At 36.6% G+C, this 21352-nt stretch overlaps 4 protein-coding genes, 1 non-coding gene and 1 pseudogene across 5 annotated transcripts; 2 read left to right on the top strand and 4 right to left on the bottom strand.

Moving 5' to 3' along the window:
* Window positions 1-542: 542 nt before the first annotated feature.
* LOC125582556 lies at window positions 543-649 on the top strand. The gene has a single exon (XR_007320013.1). It is a non-coding gene; the product is annotated as a small nucleolar RNA R71 (small nucleolar RNA).
* Window positions 650-3868: 3219 nt separating this feature from the next.
* LOC125581707 (dormancy-associated protein homolog 2) lies at window positions 3869-4879 on the bottom strand. The gene is made up of 3 exons (XM_048747612.1): window positions 4673-4879; window positions 4359-4548; window positions 3869-4172 (listed from the first exon to the last, which is right to left on the bottom strand). Exons 1-3 carry the CDS (start codon window positions 4812-4814, stop codon window positions 4136-4138), a joined length of 369 nt encoding a protein of 122 aa, XP_048603569.1. The 5' UTR covers window positions 4815-4879; the 3' UTR covers window positions 3869-4135.
* Window positions 4880-5471: 592 nt separating this feature from the next.
* LOC106389900 (late embryogenesis abundant protein 1-like) lies at window positions 5472-7278 on the bottom strand. The gene is made up of 2 exons (XM_013830252.3): window positions 7017-7278; window positions 5472-6465 (listed from the first exon to the last, which is right to left on the bottom strand). The coding sequence occupies exons 1-2, from the start codon at window positions 7170-7172 to the stop codon at window positions 5740-5742; spliced, it is 882 nt and encodes a 293-aa protein (XP_013685706.1). The 5' UTR covers window positions 7173-7278; the 3' UTR covers window positions 5472-5739.
* Window positions 7279-16851: 9573 nt separating this feature from the next.
* LOC106389899 (SKP1-like protein 18) lies at window positions 16852-17697 on the top strand. The gene is made up of 2 exons (XM_013830251.3): window positions 16852-17392; window positions 17536-17697. The coding sequence occupies exons 1-2, from the start codon at window positions 16907-16909 to the stop codon at window positions 17617-17619; spliced, it is 570 nt and encodes a 189-aa protein (XP_013685705.1). The 5' UTR covers window positions 16852-16906; the 3' UTR covers window positions 17620-17697.
* Window positions 17698-17781: 84 nt separating this feature from the next.
* Window positions 17782-19022, bottom strand: LOC106384715 (annotated as a pseudogene).
* A 236-nt stretch (window positions 19023-19258) lies between these two features.
* Window positions 19259-21108, bottom strand: LOC106389898 (tubulin beta-4 chain). Its single transcript, XM_013830250.3, has 3 exons — window positions 20581-21108; window positions 20214-20483; window positions 19259-20134 (listed from the first exon to the last, which is right to left on the bottom strand). The coding sequence occupies exons 1-3, from the start codon at window positions 20972-20974 to the stop codon at window positions 19461-19463; spliced, it is 1338 nt and encodes a 445-aa protein (XP_013685704.1). The 5' UTR covers window positions 20975-21108; the 3' UTR covers window positions 19259-19460.
* Between the last annotated feature and the right edge of the window lie 244 nt (window positions 21109-21352).

Genomic DNA, 21352 nt, shown 5'->3' on the forward strand with positions numbered 1-21352 from the left:
CCTGAGTAGACTGATTGTTGTTATTGTTAAAACCAGGAGGGGTGTTTTGTCTAGGTTGATAGCTCCCTTGCTGAGTGTTTTGCTTTTGTTGGTATCCTCCTTGCTGGTTGTTAGAGTAGGACCTTTGCTGGTAGTTGTTGTATTGAAAGTTAGGCTCCTTCCTGTACCAAGAACCATTGTTGTTGATGAAGCACATCTCTTCTTAGCCTTCCAAACCATCAACCTCATTGATCTTGGGAGGAACCTCTTGAATAGGATCACCCACAAAGTTCATCTGCTCTTGCTTAGCTTGGTTGGAAAGAAGCAAGTCCATCTTCTCTTGCAAGGACTTGATCTCTTTCTTTGTCTATTGATCATCACTTCTGTTGACCCTATCATGCTCCTCACGGTAGACCGAGTCACTCTTAGCCATGTTCTCTACCAGTTCCTCTGCCTCTTCCTCGGTTCTCCCCAAGAAGAAACCATTGCTGGCAGTGTCAAACCTGTTTCTGCACAGTGGTAGAGCTCCTCTGTAGAAGGTGCTAAGCAAACTCTCCTTGCTGAAACCATGATGAGGGCACTGAGACCAATAGCCCTTGAACCTCTCCCATGCTTCACTGAAACTCTCTAGACCTTTCTGTTGAAACCCAGAGATTTCGTTCCTGATCTTAGCTGTCCTTGAAGTAGAGAAGAACTTGTCTAGGAAAGCTCTCTTACACTCTTCCCAAGTGGTGACAATGTCACTTGAAAGAGTCTTCTCCCACTGGTGTGTCTTGTCTCCCAAAGAGAAAGGGAACAACTTCAACTTGAAGGCATCTTCAGAAACACCATTTGTCTTGGACAAGCCATAATACTTATCAAACTTGTACAAGTGATCAAAAGGGTCTTCAGAAGCAAGACCATGATACTTGTTGTTCTCTATGGTGTTGAGCAGCCCTGACTTGATCTCGAAGTTGTTGTTCTCCACTGGTGGTGCTCTGATTCCTAACCTATGACCATTAATGTGAGGTTAATCATAGGCTCCAATGGCGCGAGCTTTGCGCGGTGGATGTTGTGGCTGGCGCTGTAGTCGAAGGTGATCATCTCTTGGATCAATGCCTCCTTGGGCATCACCATCTTGAGGCAGATTCTCCATATCAAACCCCAACCTTTGCAAATGAGCTTGTTGCTCTACTTCTCTTATCTGTCTTGCAATCTCCCTCTCAAGTGCTCTAATGTCGTCAACTCTTGGAACTAGGTTTGTTGGACCTCTGCTCCTTGTGTTCATACACCTGAAATCCAAAGGGAGAAAAAAGAAAGAAAAGCAATAACACAATTAAACAAAAATTGACTTAGTCTCAAGCAGATGACTAAATCCCAATGTCACAATCAACTTAGAATTTGGCAACGGCGCCAATTTGATGATAGGAGTTTCAAGGCTCCTAATCAAATGTTGTAGAATAAAGGATGTCAAACCAGTTCTAAGTGATTCTAAAGCAAAGAGAATGCAAGACCATGCTTAATCTAAGTGCTATCAATTGGTGAGATGATTTTTTTAACTAGAATACTACTAAATTGCAATAAAGGACACAGATTTTTTTCTTATGAGATAAGAGAACTCGTGGGCTAAAGGAATTGACCTTGGGTGATCAAGTTTCAATCTAAAGATGTTAACTTTCAACCAATCTATCTACCTTAAACCTAGACACCATCTTAAACAAACTCTATCTCTAGATGAATGTTCATTTACAAAGATAACTCAAGCATCAAATCTCTTTGGTTGAATGTTATCTAAGTAATCATTAATCTCAAGTCTACTAGCCATCTTAACACCTTTAACAACAAATCTCTTTGGTAAATAATGTTAAAAGCTTAGGAGAGTTGGTTCAGGCATTTCATCAAACACCTTTAAGGCATGAAATGCCTAGAGCTCAACTTTAGAGAGGCCAACTCTAGAGTTGCATTAAAAGCACTCTACTAGCAAGGAACAAGATGGATCTATACTAAAACACCTTAGATCTAGCTTAATCACCCTTAGTCTCCCTAACACATGAATTCAAAGATGACTACTCACTACTCTTCATGATGAGCCCAAAAATCAATGATGATTTGGTGCTAATCATGATTAGTGATCCCAATAATCAAGCAATCACAAGAGAAAATTATCAAGATAAGATCTTTCACCTAAAAGTTCTTTGTGATTAGAGAAAACAAAACAGATCCCCTAACTTTAGGATTACAAGAGTATTTATATGTCTTTGGAAAACCTAATGGTTTTCATTAAAAAGTCTTAAAAGCCCTTAAAAAACATTAACATTTCGAATAAGATAATGCGTCGACGCGGGTAGAAATGGACGGGCACATCCCGCGTCAGCCAACCCGCGTCGGACCGTCGTCGAGACTTCTCCGTCATGCGCCCGGGTAGGCGATCCCGCGTGGCTCCGTCCTGCGTGACTCTATCGATTCCTTCTCTTCGTGACGCGGGTTGAGACGATCGACACCAACCCGCGTCATCCTCCCCGCGTTGGACCTTCGACGATGCTCTTTCTTCGTGCGAGCGGGTGAGTGATCCCGCGCTGCTTCACCCGCGTTACTCCTCGACAAACACTTCGGCAATGCGGATAGGGGAAGATGGGGATCACCCGCGTCGCCTTTCCCCGCGTCGGACCGCGATGATTCTTCTAGCCCGTGCGAGCGGGTACTCGACCCCGCGTGATCCTTCCCGCGTGACTTCTCGAGTTGATCTTTCGGTGACGCGGGTCAGTGGACTCGGGGTGCTGCTACCCGCGTCGATCGCCTTATGATTGATCAATCTTCATTCTTCATCTCTTTTTGGATCACAATGCTTCTAAACACCTCTGATTGCTCCATAGGATACTCATTATCTGATTAAGACATATGAATGCAAAATGGATCCTAAAGATGCTAAACTCCTAATCTATATGATCATTATGTACAAAATGGAAGCTTAAAACAATGCAAATATGCAAGATATCAATAATCCCGAATTTTATAACATGACTAAAAGTTAGTAGGATATAATTAACTTTTGGACTTAACAAGGCTCAAACTTAGCCCATTTATTTTTTTCTTCACACAGTTTTATACATCACTAAAAGATAAACTAAAACTAAAAGTCCACCACCAAATCGGAAAAAATAAGTTATCCCACCAAAACAAAAATAAAATTGCGAAAATTGGATTTGCCTTCAAAACTAAATAATTATGCTTTTTCCGTTAAAGCCACACAAAAATTCATGCAAAAACCACGTAGAACGAGTTTTTCTACTAAAACCGCAAAACTAAGTTTTTCTATCAAAATCGCAATAAAAAAGAAAGATTTTTCCACTAAAATTGCATAATCGGGTTTTCCTACCAAAATAGTAGAACAGAAAAAACGCAAAAAATGAGTTTTCACGTCAAAGCAAGTTTTCTCGCTAAAACCACAAAAACGAATCTTCAACGAGTTTTCCATCAAAATAACAAAACAGAGTTTCCCGCTAAAACCGCAAAAATGAGTTTTTCCACCGCAAAAATATGTTTTCTCGCCAAAACCGGAAAGTAAGATAATACAAACGAATTTTTTCACAAAAACTACGAAAGCTTGGGGGGGGGGGGCATGAGCAGCTTCAGTTTCTCTACAATATTTTTATTTCAGATGCTTTCAATAAATCGGAATGGCTCATTACATTCCCAAGAACAGACGAAGCTGTAAACAGGCACTTTACCACAGTTCAAGTACCTAGAGTCTAAGGACATTTATAGTTGGTTTTTATGATGCTATACAGAAAATTTAAACTGGACCGATTAGATGACATCCTTTTCGTAAGACCCTGTTTTCAAACCTGAGAGACGTTTTTGTATCATCAAATTTAGAAAATATAATCATGACAAAAAAAAAAGACTTTTGTATTATAATTCATGTCAAATATGCTTGTAAATCGTAAAACGTTATTGATTGGCTTGACATATTTGGTGTTTTGATTTTTATGTTGAAAAGTAGAGAGGCAACATTGCAACAACGCCAAAAAAAAAAAGCACAAAAGCTTTAACAATTTATTTAAACACCAATCATATGGCTAACTCAACTGATTATTAATCATCTTGAAATAGTAACCACTTAATTTTATGAGTCTTGGCTTATTTTAATTTGACGATCCGTTGATAACAGCAAGCTTTAACGGTGCTTGCTCCTGGTTTCGCTGCTGTACATCCTGTACATGCAACAACATACAACCACAAGGTCCACAACTATGTTATTTTTCTAAGCATTCAAACCGAAACCAACGTATGCTGGAATATCTCCCAAAAATTGTAATTCTAATTCTTTGCTCGTACAAGGAAATCAAGATCGTTAACAAATTGAATTTAAATTATGAAATGTTACTATATTTACTTACCAGTCGTAAACTGTGGGAGAATTAGGATGAGAAGGTTTATCAAAGACATTAGCACCAATCTCCCTTGTGGTCACATTACTTGCCGGATGAAACACACTTCTCCACACGTCCACTTTCCGCCCAGAGCTCGGTGTGACTGGAGTACCCGGACTCGCCGGTAAAGACACCGATCCGCCCGCCATTGTTCCTTCTAAGAACACATATAAATAATAAAAAATATATATATATATATATATATATATATATATGTATATGTATATGAGAATTATAAAACATCATAATATCATACTCAAATCTCAAATGTTTCAATTTACCTTTGGTATTGTTCAGGCCAGTTAAACCGGTGGAGATTCGCCTGAGATGGCCACGGCCACGGGCTTCAGGTTGAGGACCAGCCACGACGTCGTCCCAGAGGTTTTCAAGGACGCCCATTTTTATTTTGCTTAGAGAGATCATATGTTCATGTCCCTCCTTTAAATACTTAACACGATCCGGGTTTGGTGTTATTTGAATTGGTCAGGTCAAAGAGATTGAGCTCATCCCTTTGGTTTATTGAAATGTATAACTATGAGAAGTGAACCACCATATCAATATTTTATTGATATTTTTCCTCCAAGATTTGCACCAAAATAACCGGTGTTACACTGACACAAACGGAAACCAAATCAGTTATCCACCAGTTTAACTAACCAGTCTTAACAACTTTGGACACGTGACAATCAATTCAAATAGCAAATTCGCGAGCTGGTCTCTTGCGAAAATTTGTCCGTTTCCTTTGGATATAAGTGAGACTGAAGCTTTCAAGAATGTCAAAAAAGATTTTGTTTCCACTTTTTTATATATATTCTTTGCATATACAACAATTAAAGATTGCCTTTATTTTTATCAGAACAAAATATTTTCTTATTTTATTGCATACATATTCCTTGTTCCTTAAAGTAAAATCAGGAAGAAGCATTGCTCCATCTTGAGAGAGAGAAAAGAAACATGAAATGCTAGAGGATGATTGTTTGCAGTTTTTGGATTGGTTCTTGGTTTTTGTTTTAATAAAAGGAAAAGTTCAACAATTTAGAGGTATATATTTTCCCTTAAATCTACAAGCCAAGACCAACAGAACCAACCACACTTGAAGTTTCTTTACTTGGGTGTAAAGTAAACATGTAACAACAGTCAAATATTATTCTCTCTTATTCATGACTCCTTAACCTATGAAGTAAGATTTAGACCCAGTCTTTGACGATCACATGATTTTCTTTACAGATCAATCTCAAACCTAGAACAGCGCTGTAAAAGACTCTAAAAACATACTGTCAAAGTTCTGAAACAGAAAACTTTAAACACAAAGAGGAACACTTTTAGATCATCATATATATTGATGATCTTAGAACCCCTTTAGATCATTATCATCGTCTTTCCAATTTTCCTTAGCTTTTTTCGACAAATCTTCCACGCCCTTGTCAACATCATGCCGTGCCCTATCCGCCTCCTCACCGGACCCAACCACTGCCTCTGTGACCTTCTGAGCTGTGCTCTTAGCCGTCTCCCACGCATCTTTCACGGTTTCCATAGTCTTTTCCCCAACATCTTGGGCCTTTTCCTTAAACCCCTGAGCCAAATCCACTGCTTTCTCCTTTGAATCCTCTGCATATTCCTTGGCTCTATTTTTAGTCTCTTCCGCTTTATCTTTCGTTTTCTCTTTCACATCATAAGCTTTGTCCTTAACCTTCTCTTTCGTCTCGTAGGCTTTATCAGCTGCTCTGCTCGCTCCTTCGTTCACTCTATCCTTGGTCTCTTCAGCAGAATCTTTCGTCTTCTCTTTCACATCATAAGCTTTGTCCTTGGCCTTCTCTTTCGTCTCGTAAGCTTTATCAGCTGCTCTACTCGCTCCTTCATTCACTTTATCCTTACTCTCTTCCGCATAACCTTTCGTCTTCTCTTTCACATCATAAGCTTTGTCCTTAGTCTTCTCTTTCATATCATAAGCTTTGTCCTTAGCTTGCTCTTTGCAAGCCTCTAAGTCTTCGCCAGATTTATCTCTCCATTTCCGTGAATCATTAGCCAAATCAGCCCTTGAGTCTCTTGCTTTCTCTACTGGATAGTTTCTTCCCTGTAAAACCAGAACAATCATTCTTGAAAGTTTCAAGTTTCACCTTGTGTTAATAACGATAACTCAAAGATACGTCTGATAAACGAAGGGGGAATAAAATCATAACTACTGATTAACCGTTAAAGTATCTACAACTTGATTTCTTGTAAGTAAAGCCTTATTCAAAAAATAAAACCTTCATTCTTGTAACACAAGTTAACCTAATTGTTTTTGGAAACCTAATTGTTTGTGTAAATGGGAAACGGGAATCATTAACGGTGACAAGATATAAACAATTTCCCGTACATGATAACCTAATTGTTTGTGTAAACCTAATTGTTTGTGTAAATGGGAAATGGGAATCATCATCGGTGACTAGTTAATGATTCCCATTTTCTATACGATTTTTTTCACAGAAATTTTTTTATATCTTAAGTTGTGTGAATCATTAACTAGTCACCAACTTAAGATATAAAAAATTTCTGTGAAAAAAATCGTATAGAAAATGGGAATCATTAACTAGTCACCGATGATGCACCGATTTGTTTTATATGTGTATATGTAATAATTACCTTAGAATGGTTATTGACCGATGAAGCAAAAATGACACGAGAATTTTTCCGACCAATCACCACCGCAGGAGTTCTGGGAGGAGCTCGGCTCTTAGGGAAAGCTCTAAAGAGACCGCAAGAAGCTGTGCTCGACAGTTGCATAGCCGCCATATTCATCAATCAGAGAAACAATTTCTTCTCAACAACAATTTCTTCTCAATTTAGCATTTGAATATATTTTTGTTTTGTCTGAAACTTTCGAAGTGTCGTCGTTCTCATCTTTCGCATATGTCTATAAGTTTATAGGGCCAGTAAACACAGCTGGCGGCACGTAGTTGACATATGTCACTAAAATAACACGTGTCAACTTGTTTTGCGTTTTCTCTTGAGCTCTTCTATGCTTTGACCGACCTTTTCTCTCCTTTTCATTTTCTTTTCTCTTTTTTACCAGTAACGAAGGTTGTTCCCTAGCAGTACGGTTAATCGATACCTGACATAGATCCACGCATCCGCACGGATATTTGTTTTTATATTTTCTGGAAACCAAAATTCGCATTGTCGATTTCCGTTTAAATTAGGAAATTAAGAAAACTCTAATTTCCGAGAGGTCCCGGAGATCTGTTAATACCACACGCCAAACAATCAGAACACGAGATAACAACGAAAAAATATAAGAAATCGTAAAAAAATAACAAAGAGAAGTCTTATTCCGGTCGCTACGTAGCTACCGAGCTTGGTTCGAGCTCGGTAGCTACGTAGCGACCGGACAGCGTGCATGTGCGGTAGTTGCGTAATGACCGAGCTTGGTTCGTCCGTATTCTGATCGTCATACTCAGACCTATCAGTAGCTGGTCTGGGTATATTTCCGATGGCTTATGTTTGATCTAAAAAGAATTCGAACGAAGCTTTATCTCGGGAACATACGTTGTGACGTTTTCTTGACCGAGCAAGATTTGTTGCGGAAAGACATACTTGTATTCTGCGGAGATTTGGACGTTAACTTCGTCGTAACCGTTTTCAACCCCAACACATTTTTATTCATTGACATTTGTTTTTCATAATTAGCGTCATATATTTTAGATGTGTCATAATATAACTAATTGTATTCATAAGACCTAGATCGAATCAGATAATATGATTATTTTTGGTACAAATATCCAAACTATTTTCAAATACATTTGTTATTTAGATATTTTTAGGTTCATATACATCAGAACCGAACTCGTCCAAATCCAGAAGGACCCAACTCAAAACTCACACATAAATTTACAATATTTTAAAACAAAAAACACGATACCCGAAATAAACAACATGTACCTCAATAGATAGCCAATCTTCATGCCTAATTGATTTTATAAACTAATAAAAAGATTTTTTTTGTTTGTGTTTAGCTGAATTAAATGAAATAGAAAGAGTTTTTTATTTAATAAAATAATTATATGGAGTGAAAATTAAGTGACAATAAATGTAATACATTTTTATTATTTTGATTTAAGTTTTATTTTATTCACAAAAACATTTTTTTTGAATTATATTTTTGGCTATGTAATTTTTCACTGATTAAAACTTAAATAAAAAAATTTAGTAAAACAAACTAAACCGAACATTTAACCATATGTGAACCCGAGTTATTTTAGATTTTTTATTATATAATTGGCACAAAGTTAATGTTGATTAACTAAAAAATTAAAATATGTATTACTATTATTATGGTAATATAATTATGATGTGATGTATTTTTAAGGTAACATAAATAATGAAATTGTTAAACTGAGTAAAATATGGAAAGATAATTAATTTTATTATATTAATGAAATTAATAAAAAGAGACATTGTACTTTTTTTTTTACTGCTATCAATGTTTTCAAAAAAAAATTCATTTATATTGCTATCCATGTTTCCAAATAGTACCAAAAGGTACTTCAGTTTTAATAATATAAATGATGTCCCACTGTATTACACATTTATTCTTTGGTCTGGACACAGAGATCCAAAAGTTCAAATATTCGTGATTTTTTTAGTTATTCGCAAATTATCCACTCTACTTCGTAGAAAAATGAAAATTAATAATTATCACATATTTTATAAATCATACAAACATATCATCAAAATATTACAACATATCAGCAGGTTAACATCTGCTCATCTTTTTCAAATAGTTTATGTACATCCAAAAAATCACTAAAAGCTAATCATCAACTAATCTTTTCTATGTAGCTTTTCAAAATCAAAAATTTTCGCAAAAACCTAAATATCCACTTATCTCTTTCTTTGGAACCTGCATACACAAAACATATTCAAATTGAAAAGTAGAGCATAACATATATATAAATGAACCATAACTTGGTAAAATTAGTATTCAAACCTGTTGTTAGAATCAGTCATCGACAACCATGTGACAAGATGTTATATTTTCCAGCTCCAGCTCTAAACAACGAGGATTATATAAAAATTAGAATAAAATAACAATAAACTATAAGAATATGGATTGAGAAACTAGATATTAAAACAGAACATACCAGCTTCTAGTTCTAATATATCATCCATGCTTTCCTCCACAAGAAGAGCTTGATTCTCACGTCGAATCCAGTCCTGTGTGCACATGAGAGCTTCAGCCATATTCGGACTCAGTGAATTATGAAAAGAATCAAGTACGCAACTTCCAGCACTAAAAGCAGATTCAGACGCAACTGTTTACATCGGGACCGCTAGAACATCTTTTGCCGTTAAAAAGAGTACTTTGTACTTTGATCTTGTAGTCTTCCACCAATATAAAATATCAAAACCATCATCCTCATCATTTTCACAATCATCAACCAAATATCTTTCCAATTCTGATTCAGATGGTGCATGCCCTTTACTTTCTTTATGTTTTTTGTACATTGAAGTCATCCAAGAGCCAATCTTCCCAATCGTTTGAACATTAACTTCATAAAAATTGTCATCTCTTTTACTAGAAGACACCACATTTTCAGGAATGATAGTCTTGTAGTGCTTAAACATCTTCTCTAATGCATCATCGATCTTTGACAATAGATAAACAGCTTCTTCTTTTGAATAGATTTCATCAATCAACCATTTAACCCACTTCCTCTTGTATCAAGGATCAAGTATAGTTGCAACAAAGATGATCATGTTCATGTTATCAATGTTACCCCAATACTTTTCATGTTTTTCTCTCTTACGGAATTAGTTCCATCCATGCCCCTCTTCATTATCAGTAAAGACAAACCAAAGATCTCTTTCGTGTAAGCATTTGACGTGATGTAAAGAGATCCAGAAATCTTCACAATTGTCTCATAAAGTGATTGCAGGAATGGAACGAGACCCTCAGTGTAAGACCAATCAACATGTGATGGTAAGCTATCAGTCATTTCATGTTTATAAGCTCTGTCTTTTAATTCCAAAAAATAAAAAGCTTTTCTTACCTTAATGGCAGACTCAAACATCAAATAAGTATAATTCCATATAGTTTTCACATCCAAGCAAATACCACAGTTCGTAGGAAGCTTCAGTTGTTCCAAACACTCCTTAAACTTTGACAATCTGCTTGGAGGAGATTTTACATAACGAACAGCCAAATGGATCCGATAAATCACAGCTTCTACATCTTTTAATCCGTCTTTAACAATCAGTCATAATATGTGTACACCACACCGCATATGAAGAAACTCTCCATCTAGCACACAGCCTCCTCTTGATCAGAGACTTCTTCGCATATAACGCACTCCTAAATCATTTGAACTTGTGTTATCCACTGTAATGGTAAAAACTTTGTCGATTACCCAAAACAGCAAACTCTTTTCAATTGTTTTTCCTATCATTTCATCTGAATGACTTGAAATTTGGCAGAAGTTAAGTATTGAATTTCTTCAGCAGCCCAACACTAACAAATAGTAAATTAACTTATTATACACTTATGATATATATAAATATAATAACTTATTTATACATAATTTTATTACAATTTACTACGAATCGGAGAGGATATTTGACATTTTTAAAAGTGATATTTGCTATTTGATTTGTTTCTTACGAATATTAGATATTATTATTTTCTTTGCTTCGAAGCATAACAGATATCCGGATTTTTTGAATCGAAACGAATAATGGATCGAATCAAATTTAACGGATAATTTGCCCAAACCTATTATCCTAGCAGTCTTTTCTAAACGGTCTATTTCCGCAAGAAACTTCCTAGGCACATAAGAAAACTTACTCTCACTCACATGAACAAGTTAAGGTGCTGATGTTTATCACGTGAGTGGTAACTGAGACATCAAATCACATCACACCTTATTATTGGCTTTAGTAGTACTAGCTTCACTGTCCTAGGATTTCTCTATTCCAATAGACTTAAGGGTATAATACAATGCTTTGGCATCCCCTTTGAAGATTACTGGTATAGACTTTAGTTTGTATATCACACATATCAATTCTCAAGGGTGGCAGCCGTAAGGCTATTGCTTCATATTCCAATAGTGAATGTGTCTTCTATGGAGGAATAATTATGGAGTAATTGTCTTCTACCTCTTTGTGATGAAATTATGGTTGCATTTCCATAGCATCCAAAACAAAAAAAGTTCTTCAACAATAGTAATTATTATTTGTAGTTGCTTTACTTCCTTCAATCTCTATAGTATCCTTGGTTCGTAACATGATGAATGTTTTCTTGATTATTTTGAATAACAACTTGTTCCTCATTTTCCATGTACTTCATTCTTAATCATTTTAGAATGATTAACAATTAAATGGTCTAATTGGAAAAGAAATTGCATAGATTTTTAAATTCTGCAAAACCGAAAATTTAAAGCCTATTTGGGGCTAAACTTTTTTGGCTCCGACCAGTAACAAAGGAACGAAGAGGAACATTGAATTGTTTATCATTCCTAAAAAAATATACCATTCACAAAGAATATTTTTTTCTTCTTATTCTTTCTCATTCCATTTTTTGGACATGAATATAGAACAAAACTATTCCTTGTTAAATTTGAGAATGAACAAATAATTTTTTTCATTCATACTATTTTATTTCGATTTTTTCTTCGGTTCACCCTTTAAGATGAAACTGTAAGTTCACCAGTCAATTATAATTTTCCACTTCACGTTCAGTTTTTCTTTTAAGAAAAAAAAATAGTAGCTTTCGCCAAAAAAAAAAGAAGATAAAAAACAGAAAATGTTGTTAACGCCGTCTTCGGATTATTGTAACCCTTGTTTTGTAAATCCTCTTGAACTTTGATCGTATGAAACCTGCTCCCAAGTAATTCTTAACGTGATTAACGGTTCGAGCTACGTTTTGCATTGTTACGCTGAGCTAAACTTTTATTCTTTTTCAAGTTTTTGAATTGATGTTTTTAGATCACGTCAAGTCGTTATAGAGACATAATTAACATCAATTCTGATTATTGTTTGTTATATATCTCACCATATAATCATAAATTTAGAGTTCTTAGATTTTTTATAATTACGTCAAATTTTCAAAAACTAATGAATTCAGCAAAAATATTTTTGATTTCATCTCTAACAGATACATCCTTGGATTCGTAGGTTACGTTTATGTGGTTTTCACATTCTTCCTTGACTTTTATCTATTATTTTATCCTGGTTTGATCATAGAATTTTATATTATTTTGATGTTATGTGTTTTACTAGATATTGTTTATTTAGGTTAAGTCTATTCTTTTATTGAAAGATGAGGTTGGCTCAAGAAAACATAGTAAATTTAGTAAAGATTTAGGTTACATCTCTCCTATAATATAAATATAATAATATTAAAATGGTTAGTGCAGATTGCAATGGAGAATAATCAATTAAGTGGTCAAGAAACTGTTTTTGGTGGTCAGTGTGGATATAGTTTACAAGTCTCAGGTGATTCCAGTTTGTTAAATAAAGAGTTAGTTAAGTTTTTGGCCGAGGAAGACGATGCTTAACTCAGTGAAAACGACACTTCAGTCAGTGAATTTGAGGAAGAATATGAAATAGCCAACACAAAAGATCAACTTGAAACCAAAGATGTTGATCCTAGAAGCAAAAAAAATGAGAATGAAAAGAAAGATGAATTTTGTATCAGAATGGAGTTTAGTTCTGAAGAGACTCGCATATAGCTTATAGCAAGTATGCATGCAATCATGGTTTCAATATACTCTTTTGAGAATACATAAAGAGTTCATGCTACATTTTTATCATACATTGACTTAACTTCCATTAGTCAAACGTTGAGTTGTTGTTAACCGGTAATAGAAAATCGGTTAATTCCTGCATCAACAGGGACCAATGATACATATCAATACATAAACACTTTACTTGTGCAAAAACATACATCAACTAATACAAAATTTAAATTCAATAAATGAACTTTTGAAATCTGGTTTTAACATACGCTAAAGCTTGACATTTACCTAATTTCCACTAGTCAAATAATATCGAATATAAATTTTTTGTCACGTATTGATTAAGTAAGGTTTTCATTGTATTATGTGGTAATTAAACTGTATTACGTAGTAATTGAATGAGAAAAATAAATCATGTAGGTAAAACGATTTCTTTCTCGTATAATTCATTAGTTAGCTTTTCTCTTTAATTTTTTTCTTCAACTTTTTCGACAACAGAAAACACTAACACCGAGAAAACGAAAGAAGACAAAATTGAACAAAGAGAAAATGGATTGTCTTCGATAAGCTAAACATTCTCATTTCTCTGTCAATTACTACGTACTATGGTTTAATTATCACATAATACAATAAAAAATTTACTTAATCAACAAGTGACAGAATTTATTTTCGGTATTATTTGACTAGTAAAGATTAGCTAAATCTATTTTATTAAATTTAAGTACAAAATAAAACTAACATTATTTTCAACAGATTTATTACATCTTTTGTTTCCTTATTTTCGCTCAACTTAACTACTTTATTAATTGCATTTTTTCAAAATAATTTGACATCATGTCTTATATAGAAATATAAAACAGAATTTACCTATATTTAAGTGTTTTATTATATCTTTTACCTTTTTTTATACTTCTTAACTACTTCATTAAGATATGGATATCAGGTATACGGTTGGGTATGGATTGGTTCTTTCGGACATCGAATTTTTTATGGGTTTTGAAATTATGCTTTGTTCGAGTATTATAAATTTTCTGGTGGTTTCCAGATCCTGGTGGGTTTGGTTTTTATATGCAGGAACATAAAAATGAACAAAATTTTATATATTTAGGAATGTCACTAAACAATTTATAAAAAAATTAACAACAAATATCCGCGCGGATGCGCATGTCAAGCTTTAGTGTATGTTAAAACTAGATTTCGAAAGTTCATAGGTGATGTATGTTTTTGCACAGGTGAAGTGTTTATGTATTGATCTGGACCATTGGTCCATGTTGATGTAGGAATTAGCTGATTTTCTGTTACTGGTTAACGACAACTCAACGTTTGACTAACGGAAATTAGGTCAATGTATGACAAAATCAAATCTTGAAAGTTCGCGTATGAAAATTAAATTTTGTACTAGTTGATATATGTTTTCGCACAGGTAACATGTTTATGTACTGATCGGGACCGTTGACCCTTGTTGATGTATGAATTAGCTGATTTTCCCCTACCAATCACAAGGTGTGGTTATAAAGTTCGTATGGTTTGCTACGTTCGGTGTACCGTATAATATAAGATTGTGTCTTTCGAGCCGAATCATAACCATGACTTAGTGAGAACACTTATGAAACATTTTTTAAAGGGAAATCGAGCAATAATTATCTCTCAAAAATAACATGTTGATGATGCCAAGATGTCAGGAAATTCAGCAAAAGCAACCGTTAAAATGATGATCATGGAAGTTGGGGGTAGCGAAAATCTGGGTTTTTTTTAGAACGATTATTGCAATTACATATTCCATAAGCGGATGGAAGCAATGGTAAAGGGAGATGCTGGAGCGGTTTTGGAATACTTTCAGAAAAAGAAAGAAGATAATTCATCATTTTTTTATTCAAAGCAACTTGATGAGGACGATATGATCACTAATATCTATTGGGCAGATGATCAGTCTATAAGCGATTACAATCTCTTTTGGAGATGTTGTTTGCTTTTACACAACTTATAAGACCAATGATTATGATAGACCGCCTGCTCCATTTGTCAGGGTCAATCATCACAAGCAAACTGTTGTGTTCGAAGTTGCTCTTTTATAAGATGAAACCACTGAGTCTTTTAAGTGATTTTTTGAGACTTTTCTCGGAGGAATGTCTGGAAAACAACCCAAAATAGTTTTTACAGACTAATCTGTAGCAATGGTGAATGCAATAGTGAAGGTGTTTCCAGAGACAAAACATAGGTTATGCGTTTGACATACTTATCAAAATGCTGCAAAGAATTTGAATCGTGTATTTCACGAACAAGACCAGTTTGGCATGGATTTTGGAAAATGGGTATATGACCATGAAGAAGAAAAATATTGGTTATTGGCATGGAGTAAAATGGTCAACATGCATAAATTGACAGAGAATAAATGGCTGAAGAATTTGTTTGAGACGAAAGAAAAATGAGCAATGGTATATTACGCCATACTTTTACAATTGATATGGTGAGCCCACAACGAAACGAATGTATGAATAGTATTTTGAAAAGATACTTGAAGCACATGTTTATACTCAACTTCAACCTTCTTCTCAATTTACCTTTTTGAATTGAAACATTGACAATTTTTATGCTTTAGTTTCGGACACTCTAAAACACTTGAAAAAATCGCAGTATTTTATTAGCCTTTATGTTTGGTTTAATGTGGAAGGTGAAGATTTACAAAACAAGGATTGCAATAATCCGACCGCGTTAACTTGGCAAAAATTAGTATTTTTTTTTTTTAGAAAAAAAATAAACGTGAGATGGCAAATTATAATTGGTTGATAAATCCAAAAAAAAACTTTTTTTTTAATTTCTAAATGTTTATTTTCTATTCGTTCTTTCTTGGCCCAGTGGAAACCATGGTGTTTTTGTTGTTTCACTTTTTTTTTTAATTTTCCTTATTGTTTTGGAAAATAAAAAGAGCAAATCTCTCTGTTTTTGGTTGATTTTCCTTATTTAGGTGATTTTGTTGTGTATCAATAAAAAAGCAGAGCAGTTCTTCAAGTTCTTTATTTATCTATGTTTTTGGTTGATTTAATAATATCCGAAAAGCTTCTTCTCTCGTTTTTCATTTTGAAGTATTTGTGGGTTTACCGGAAATCATCGTATCCCGGATGCTTTTCCAAAATTTCTTTTCTCTATTGGTTATCCTCAAATCTTTTTCCCTGATAAAATCATTCTTTGTTTCTTTGAAATTTAGGCAAAGTATTCTTAGGGGATAAAGATTTGAGTTTTTCATGTTTGTCTTCACAGTTTGGTCCAGCTCAAGAAGAGTTGAAGCTTACTATAGAGTAGGTATTTCAATAACGGCTGTATTAAATTGGTTGAAGCTTCTTGCTATATGTCACATCCAATGAAGAAGATGGAGATTTTGAGAAGCGATGGTGAGAGGAAAGCAATCAAGTGGAATCAAGCTTCTGAGGGGATTAGCTCTGGTCACCAGAGAGTGAGTCGGTGCCGGTTTCTGGCGACTCTGCAACCTCTTCCCTTCGTGCAACACGTGGAGTCCACGAAGGCAGCCTTAGTTCAAGACACGTTAAAAGACAAATGTCTTTCTGTTGATCCATTTAGATTTTCTCTGTTGGGCTTAATATTGGGCTTTATTGTAAAAGGTTTAGTTTGGTTTCACTTGTAACTGTAATGCCCATTGGGCAATGTTTCCATTTAATGGAAATTGGGTTGACAAAAAAAAATCTCGGTCTTTCCAATTTATCCGAGCCTATTAAATAGCTAGAGAGAAAGAGAGCAAATCTGTCATCATTTCCTCATTTCCGTTCGAGAATCTTCTAATCAAACATGGCCCAGAATCTGGTCGGCTTAACCGAGAAACTAAGCTTGTCTTCGGGCAAGATTGTGTTGACCAGCTCCGACGGCGATTCTTTCGAGATCGACGAAGCAGTAGCTCGCGAATCCCACACCATAGCTGAAATGCTCGAAGCCGGGTGTGCCGGAACAATCCCGCTTCAGAACGTCACCGGAAAAATCCTCGACAAAGTCATCGACTACTGCAAGACCCACGTCGAAGCTGGTCCGATTGATGAAGACGAAGAGGCGAAGAAGAAACTGAAGATTTGGAAAGCGGAGTTCATGAAAGTAGATCTGGACACCATCTCCGAGCTCATCCTGGCTGCTAACTATCTCAACCTCCCAGGCCTTCTCGATCTTTCATGTCAGACGCTTGCAGATTACATTAAAGACAAAACACCAGAGGATGTTCGCGAGATCTTCAAAATTCAGAACGATTTCACGCCCGAAGAAGAAGCAGCTGTTCGCAAGGAGAACGTATGGGCTTTTGAATGATTCTAATTAATAATTTCTTTGATCTGTCTACTTCGTGAAACCATAGTGTGTGCTATTCACTTTGGCCTCTTTAGTTTTCAATGCTTATGTCTATCATCTCTTTAATTTCAATGCTTTATCTCCAGGCAAATTCTCCGCAACTGTGGAAGATTGGCGTCGCCGCCGTTTTCATAATAGGATTAGGTTTTCTTTTAATAAAGAAAAGGTAATGTGGACCAAGGCCACGATCACGCAAATATTGTGTGTACTATTTGAACTAATGTTATTTTCTCAGATAAAAAAACAAACCAGCAAAGTACCCGTTTTAGCTCTTCAAAAAGAGCACTGCTTTGGAACTTTAACTCAAAACAGCTCTTTGGCATTTACCATAATCAGGCTTGACCTTCACGCTTCTTATCCTCCCCAGCTTCATTATTAGAAGAAGCTCCATTAGACACTGCTCCTGCTCCTGCTCCTGCTTCAGCATTGTTGTTCTCCTCAGGTGGCTGAACCTGTTCATCATCAGGGAGAGGCTCTTCCACATAATCATTCTCAAAAGCATCAGCTGGAACCTCGTAAATCCTAACTTCAGGCTTCGAAGGATCCTTCACCAAAGCATACTTTCCTTCACTCAGCTTCATACACAGATCAACAATCGACTTCACAATACCCCACATGTTTGAAGTGTTGAGATAAATCTGCCAGCGAAATCCTTCGGCCTATACCCCCAAAACTGATAATATCACAATGTTAATATGATCACGAGGATGAACCCTAGAAACGAAACAAATCTTCATCACACCCGCATAAGCCAAAAGAGCATGTGCAGCCCATTTAGCTAACTTATTAGTTATTACCATTGTTCTTCAACTTATTAGCTAAAACCGCACCTCTCTGAGTCTCAAGCTTCTGTTTCCAATCAACACCAGAGTATTTCGGATCAAACTCGTTAAGAGCACTCAAAGAGAGGAAACACTTGTGGTTATCTAGTTCAACAGTGCTCTGTAACTCGCACCTAGCAACTAGATACATATTATTATCATCAAGTTTCCATCTCCTATACCTATAAAGCAATAGAGAAGCATTCTCTTCCCCTTCATTAGCATTTAGGATTGGCTCATCAAGGGTTTCCCTTTTTCCATTCTTAACCAAAACCTGCTGAGCAAAAAGCTCTGGTTGATGAAAGCAGCCTCCACGCCTAGAGAATGAGCAGAGTTGATATCGTCTTTGCCTTCAGGAAGTGGCTCCTGAGAAGTCTCGTGAACCGATAACAAATCAGGCGGTGGCCCATCTCTCTTATCAAAGAATAACTTGTTCCCAACACGTTAAATGAGCGCATATAAGAGCAGCGAGGACATCATCAGTGGCGAAAATAGTTGCTTCATCTTCTTTAGCAAGACGTCCAATAACAAGATCGTCACTTCTAGGGAAACGTGGCTTAGGTTCACATACAGCTTCATAACTATGGAATCGCAGAGCACCATTATTGGTTGGTGACAATTAACGCATATTAGTAATTTCACTGCCTACCCGAGTTGAATTGGTTGATAAGAATGGACCCTGACAATAACCTAGCGATCTTCCTGACGCGTATGGATAGAATCCTGAAAGCTAAATCTCCGTTTGAGGACATAAGGCTGTCTCTAGGGAAACAACGGAAAGATGAACCGTTTTACATGTGTATCATAATCCACAAGACTTTGTGAGAAGCAGGACTTAAGATAACTCATCTCCGAGCTATTCTTATGCAAGTTTAATTAAGGAAAAGTAGGATCTAGTTGGAACTGGTAATTAATCAGCGAACGTGATATACAGACCCCGGGAGTGTAATCGGGAGTAACAATAAAGCACCAAACTTGAAAGAACAAAAGCAATAATATTTTTCATTTGACAAAAACAATAAAGCAATACACGCAAACGTTTTAACAATCAGAACGAGTTTGTGTTTCAAGGACAAAGCAAACATAAACCGGAAGGAAAAAAAGGAGATATTTAAAGAAGAAACTCAAAGAGAAGAACGCGACTGCAACTTACACAGCTTATGAATCAGACGAAGGCATTGAATAGCATCTCAAGCCTCATCGTACTCCTCTTCTTCCTCCTCGTACTCTTCTTCACCGGCTGTAGCATCCTGGTACTGCTGATACTCTGCAACAAGATCATTCATGTTACTCTCTGCTTCCGTGAACTCCATCTCGTCCATGCCTTCTCCTGTGTACCAATGAAGGAAAGCCTTTCTCCTGAACATAGCTGTGAACTGCTCGCTCACACGCCTGAACATCTCCTGGATCGAAGTTGAGTTTCCGATGAAAGTCGACGCCATTTTCAAACCCGTTGGTGCAATGTCACAGACGCTGGACTTGACGTTGTTAGGGATCCATTCAACAAAGTAGGATGAGTTTTTGTTCTGAATGTTCATCATCTGCTCATCGACCTCCTTAGTGCTAAGCTTCCCACGGAACACAGCGGACGCAGTTAGGTAACGTCCGTGACGAGGGTCAGCAGCGCACATCATGTTCTTGGCATCCCACATCTGCTGGGTCAGTTCAGGGACACTCAAGGCACTGTACTGCTGTGATCCTCTTGACGTCAAGGGAGCAAAACCAACCATGAAGAAGTGGAGCCTCGGGAAAGGGATCAGGTTCACAGCAAGCTTCCTAAGGTCGGAGTTGAGTTGACCAGGGAAACGAAGGCAGCATGTGACACCACTCATGGTAGCCGAGATGAGGTGGTTAAGGTCACCAACTAATGAATCACAAAGAAAACAAGTCAGGAGACTCAAAACCACATTACAAGAATCTGTAAAATTATAGAATTGACTCACATGTGGGATTAGCAAGCTTGAGGGTACGGAAGCAGATATCGTAGAGGGCCTCATTGTCCAAAACCATACACTCGTCAGCGTTTTCGACAAGCTGATGCACAGAGAGAGTTGCATTGTATGGCTCAACAACAGTGTCAGAGACCTTAGGAGAAGGAAACACAGAGAAGGTCATCATCATACGGTCTGGATACTCCTCTCTTATCTTAGAGATGAGAAGCGTCCCCATGCCAGATCCAGTACCTCCACCCAACGAGTGACAAACCTGGAAACCTATTATACCAAAGAGCCAAACCAACGCATCAACAATATGCAAGAAATCAATCTTAACCTAGATCGAGATTCAAAACCTAATGAGATATCTTCTCACCTTGTAGACAGTCGCTGTTCTCAGCTTCCTTCCTCACAACATCAAGCACGGAATCGATCAACTCCGCGCCCTCCGTGTAGTGACCTTTCGCCCAGTTGTTCCCGGCGCCGGACTGCCCAAACACGAAGTTATCGGGACGGAAGATCTGTCCGTACGGTCCAGATCTGAGCGAATCCATGGTGCCAGGCTCCAGATCCATGAGAACGGCGCGTGGAACGTACTTTCCCCCGCTCGCCTCGTTGAAATACACATCGATGCGTTCGAGCTGGAGAGGAGAGTCGCCTACGTATTGGCCGGTGTGATCGATGCCGTGCTCTCCGCAGATCACTTCCCAGAACTTGGCACCGATCTGGTTTCCACATTGACCGCCTTGGATATGGAGGATCTCTCTCATTTTTCTCCTTCGCTTTGTTTCTTGAGAGAGAGAAAAGAAAAGGGAAGAGCTGAGATGAGAAAATGGCGACGAGCGGAGGATTAAAAAGTTAATCTGCTATATATAGTTTTTTTATTTATTTGCTTACAAATGTGCCCTTGTTCTTTATTTGGATTTCTGATTGGACCCCTAGATCTTTTATATGTTTAATTTTCCTTCTCTTGGCTGTACGACAGCGGAGGATTTCAAATACCTCTCTCCCACTTGTCCTCCACAGATATTTTTGCTATTTTAAAACAAAATATTAACTAATTTAGTTTTTTTCTTCTGCCGAACAGGTTTTGTTCTTATTATGGATAAGTACAATAATTAATATGCATAATCAAATCAAGGTTGTAA

Source organism: Brassica napus, chromosome C2, assembly GCF_020379485.1.
Source record: "Brassica napus cultivar Da-Ae chromosome C2, Da-Ae, whole genome shotgun sequence".
NCBI classification, from domain to species: domain Eukaryota; kingdom Viridiplantae; phylum Streptophyta; class Magnoliopsida; order Brassicales; family Brassicaceae; genus Brassica; species Brassica napus.

Bases quoted from the DNA above. Each gene is read 5' to 3' on its own strand.
- LOC125581707 (XM_048747612.1), bottom strand. From the start codon at position 4,814: ATGATCTCTCTAAGCAAAATAAAAATGGGCGTCCTTGAAAACCTCTGG. The intron at 4,549-4,672 runs GTAAATTGAAAC...ATGTGTTCTTAG, and splicing joins TGGCCTGAACAATACCAAAG to AAGGAACAATGGCGGGCGGA. The intron at 4,173-4,358 runs GTAAGTAAATAT...TTGCATGTACAG, and splicing joins TCTCCCACAGTTTACGACTG to GATGTACAGCAGCGAAACCA.
- LOC106389900 (XM_013830252.3), bottom strand. From the start codon at position 7,172: ATGAATATGGCGGCTATGCAACTGTCGAGCACAGCTTCTTGCGGTCTC. The intron at 6,466-7,016 runs GTAATTATTACA...CTGGTTTTACAG, and splicing joins CGGTCAATAACCATTCTAAG to GGAAGAAACTATCCAGTAGA.
- LOC106389899 (XM_013830251.3), top strand. From the start codon at position 16,907: ATGGCCCAGAATCTGGTCGGCTTAACCGAGAAACTAAGCTTGTCTTCG. The intron at 17,393-17,535 runs GTATGGGCTTTT...CTTTATCTCCAG, and splicing joins CAGCTGTTCGCAAGGAGAAC to GCAAATTCTCCGCAACTGTG.
- LOC106389898 (XM_013830250.3), bottom strand. From the start codon at position 20,974: ATGAGAGAGATCCTCCATATCCAAGGCGGTCAATGTGGAAACCAGATC. The intron at 20,484-20,580 runs GTGAGAAGATAT...TTGGTATAATAG, and splicing joins GAACAGCGACTGTCTACAAG to GTTTCCAGGTTTGTCACTCG. The intron at 20,135-20,213 runs GTGAGTCAATTC...GTGATTCATTAG, and splicing joins CAAGCTTGCTAATCCCACAT to TTGGTGACCTTAACCACCTC.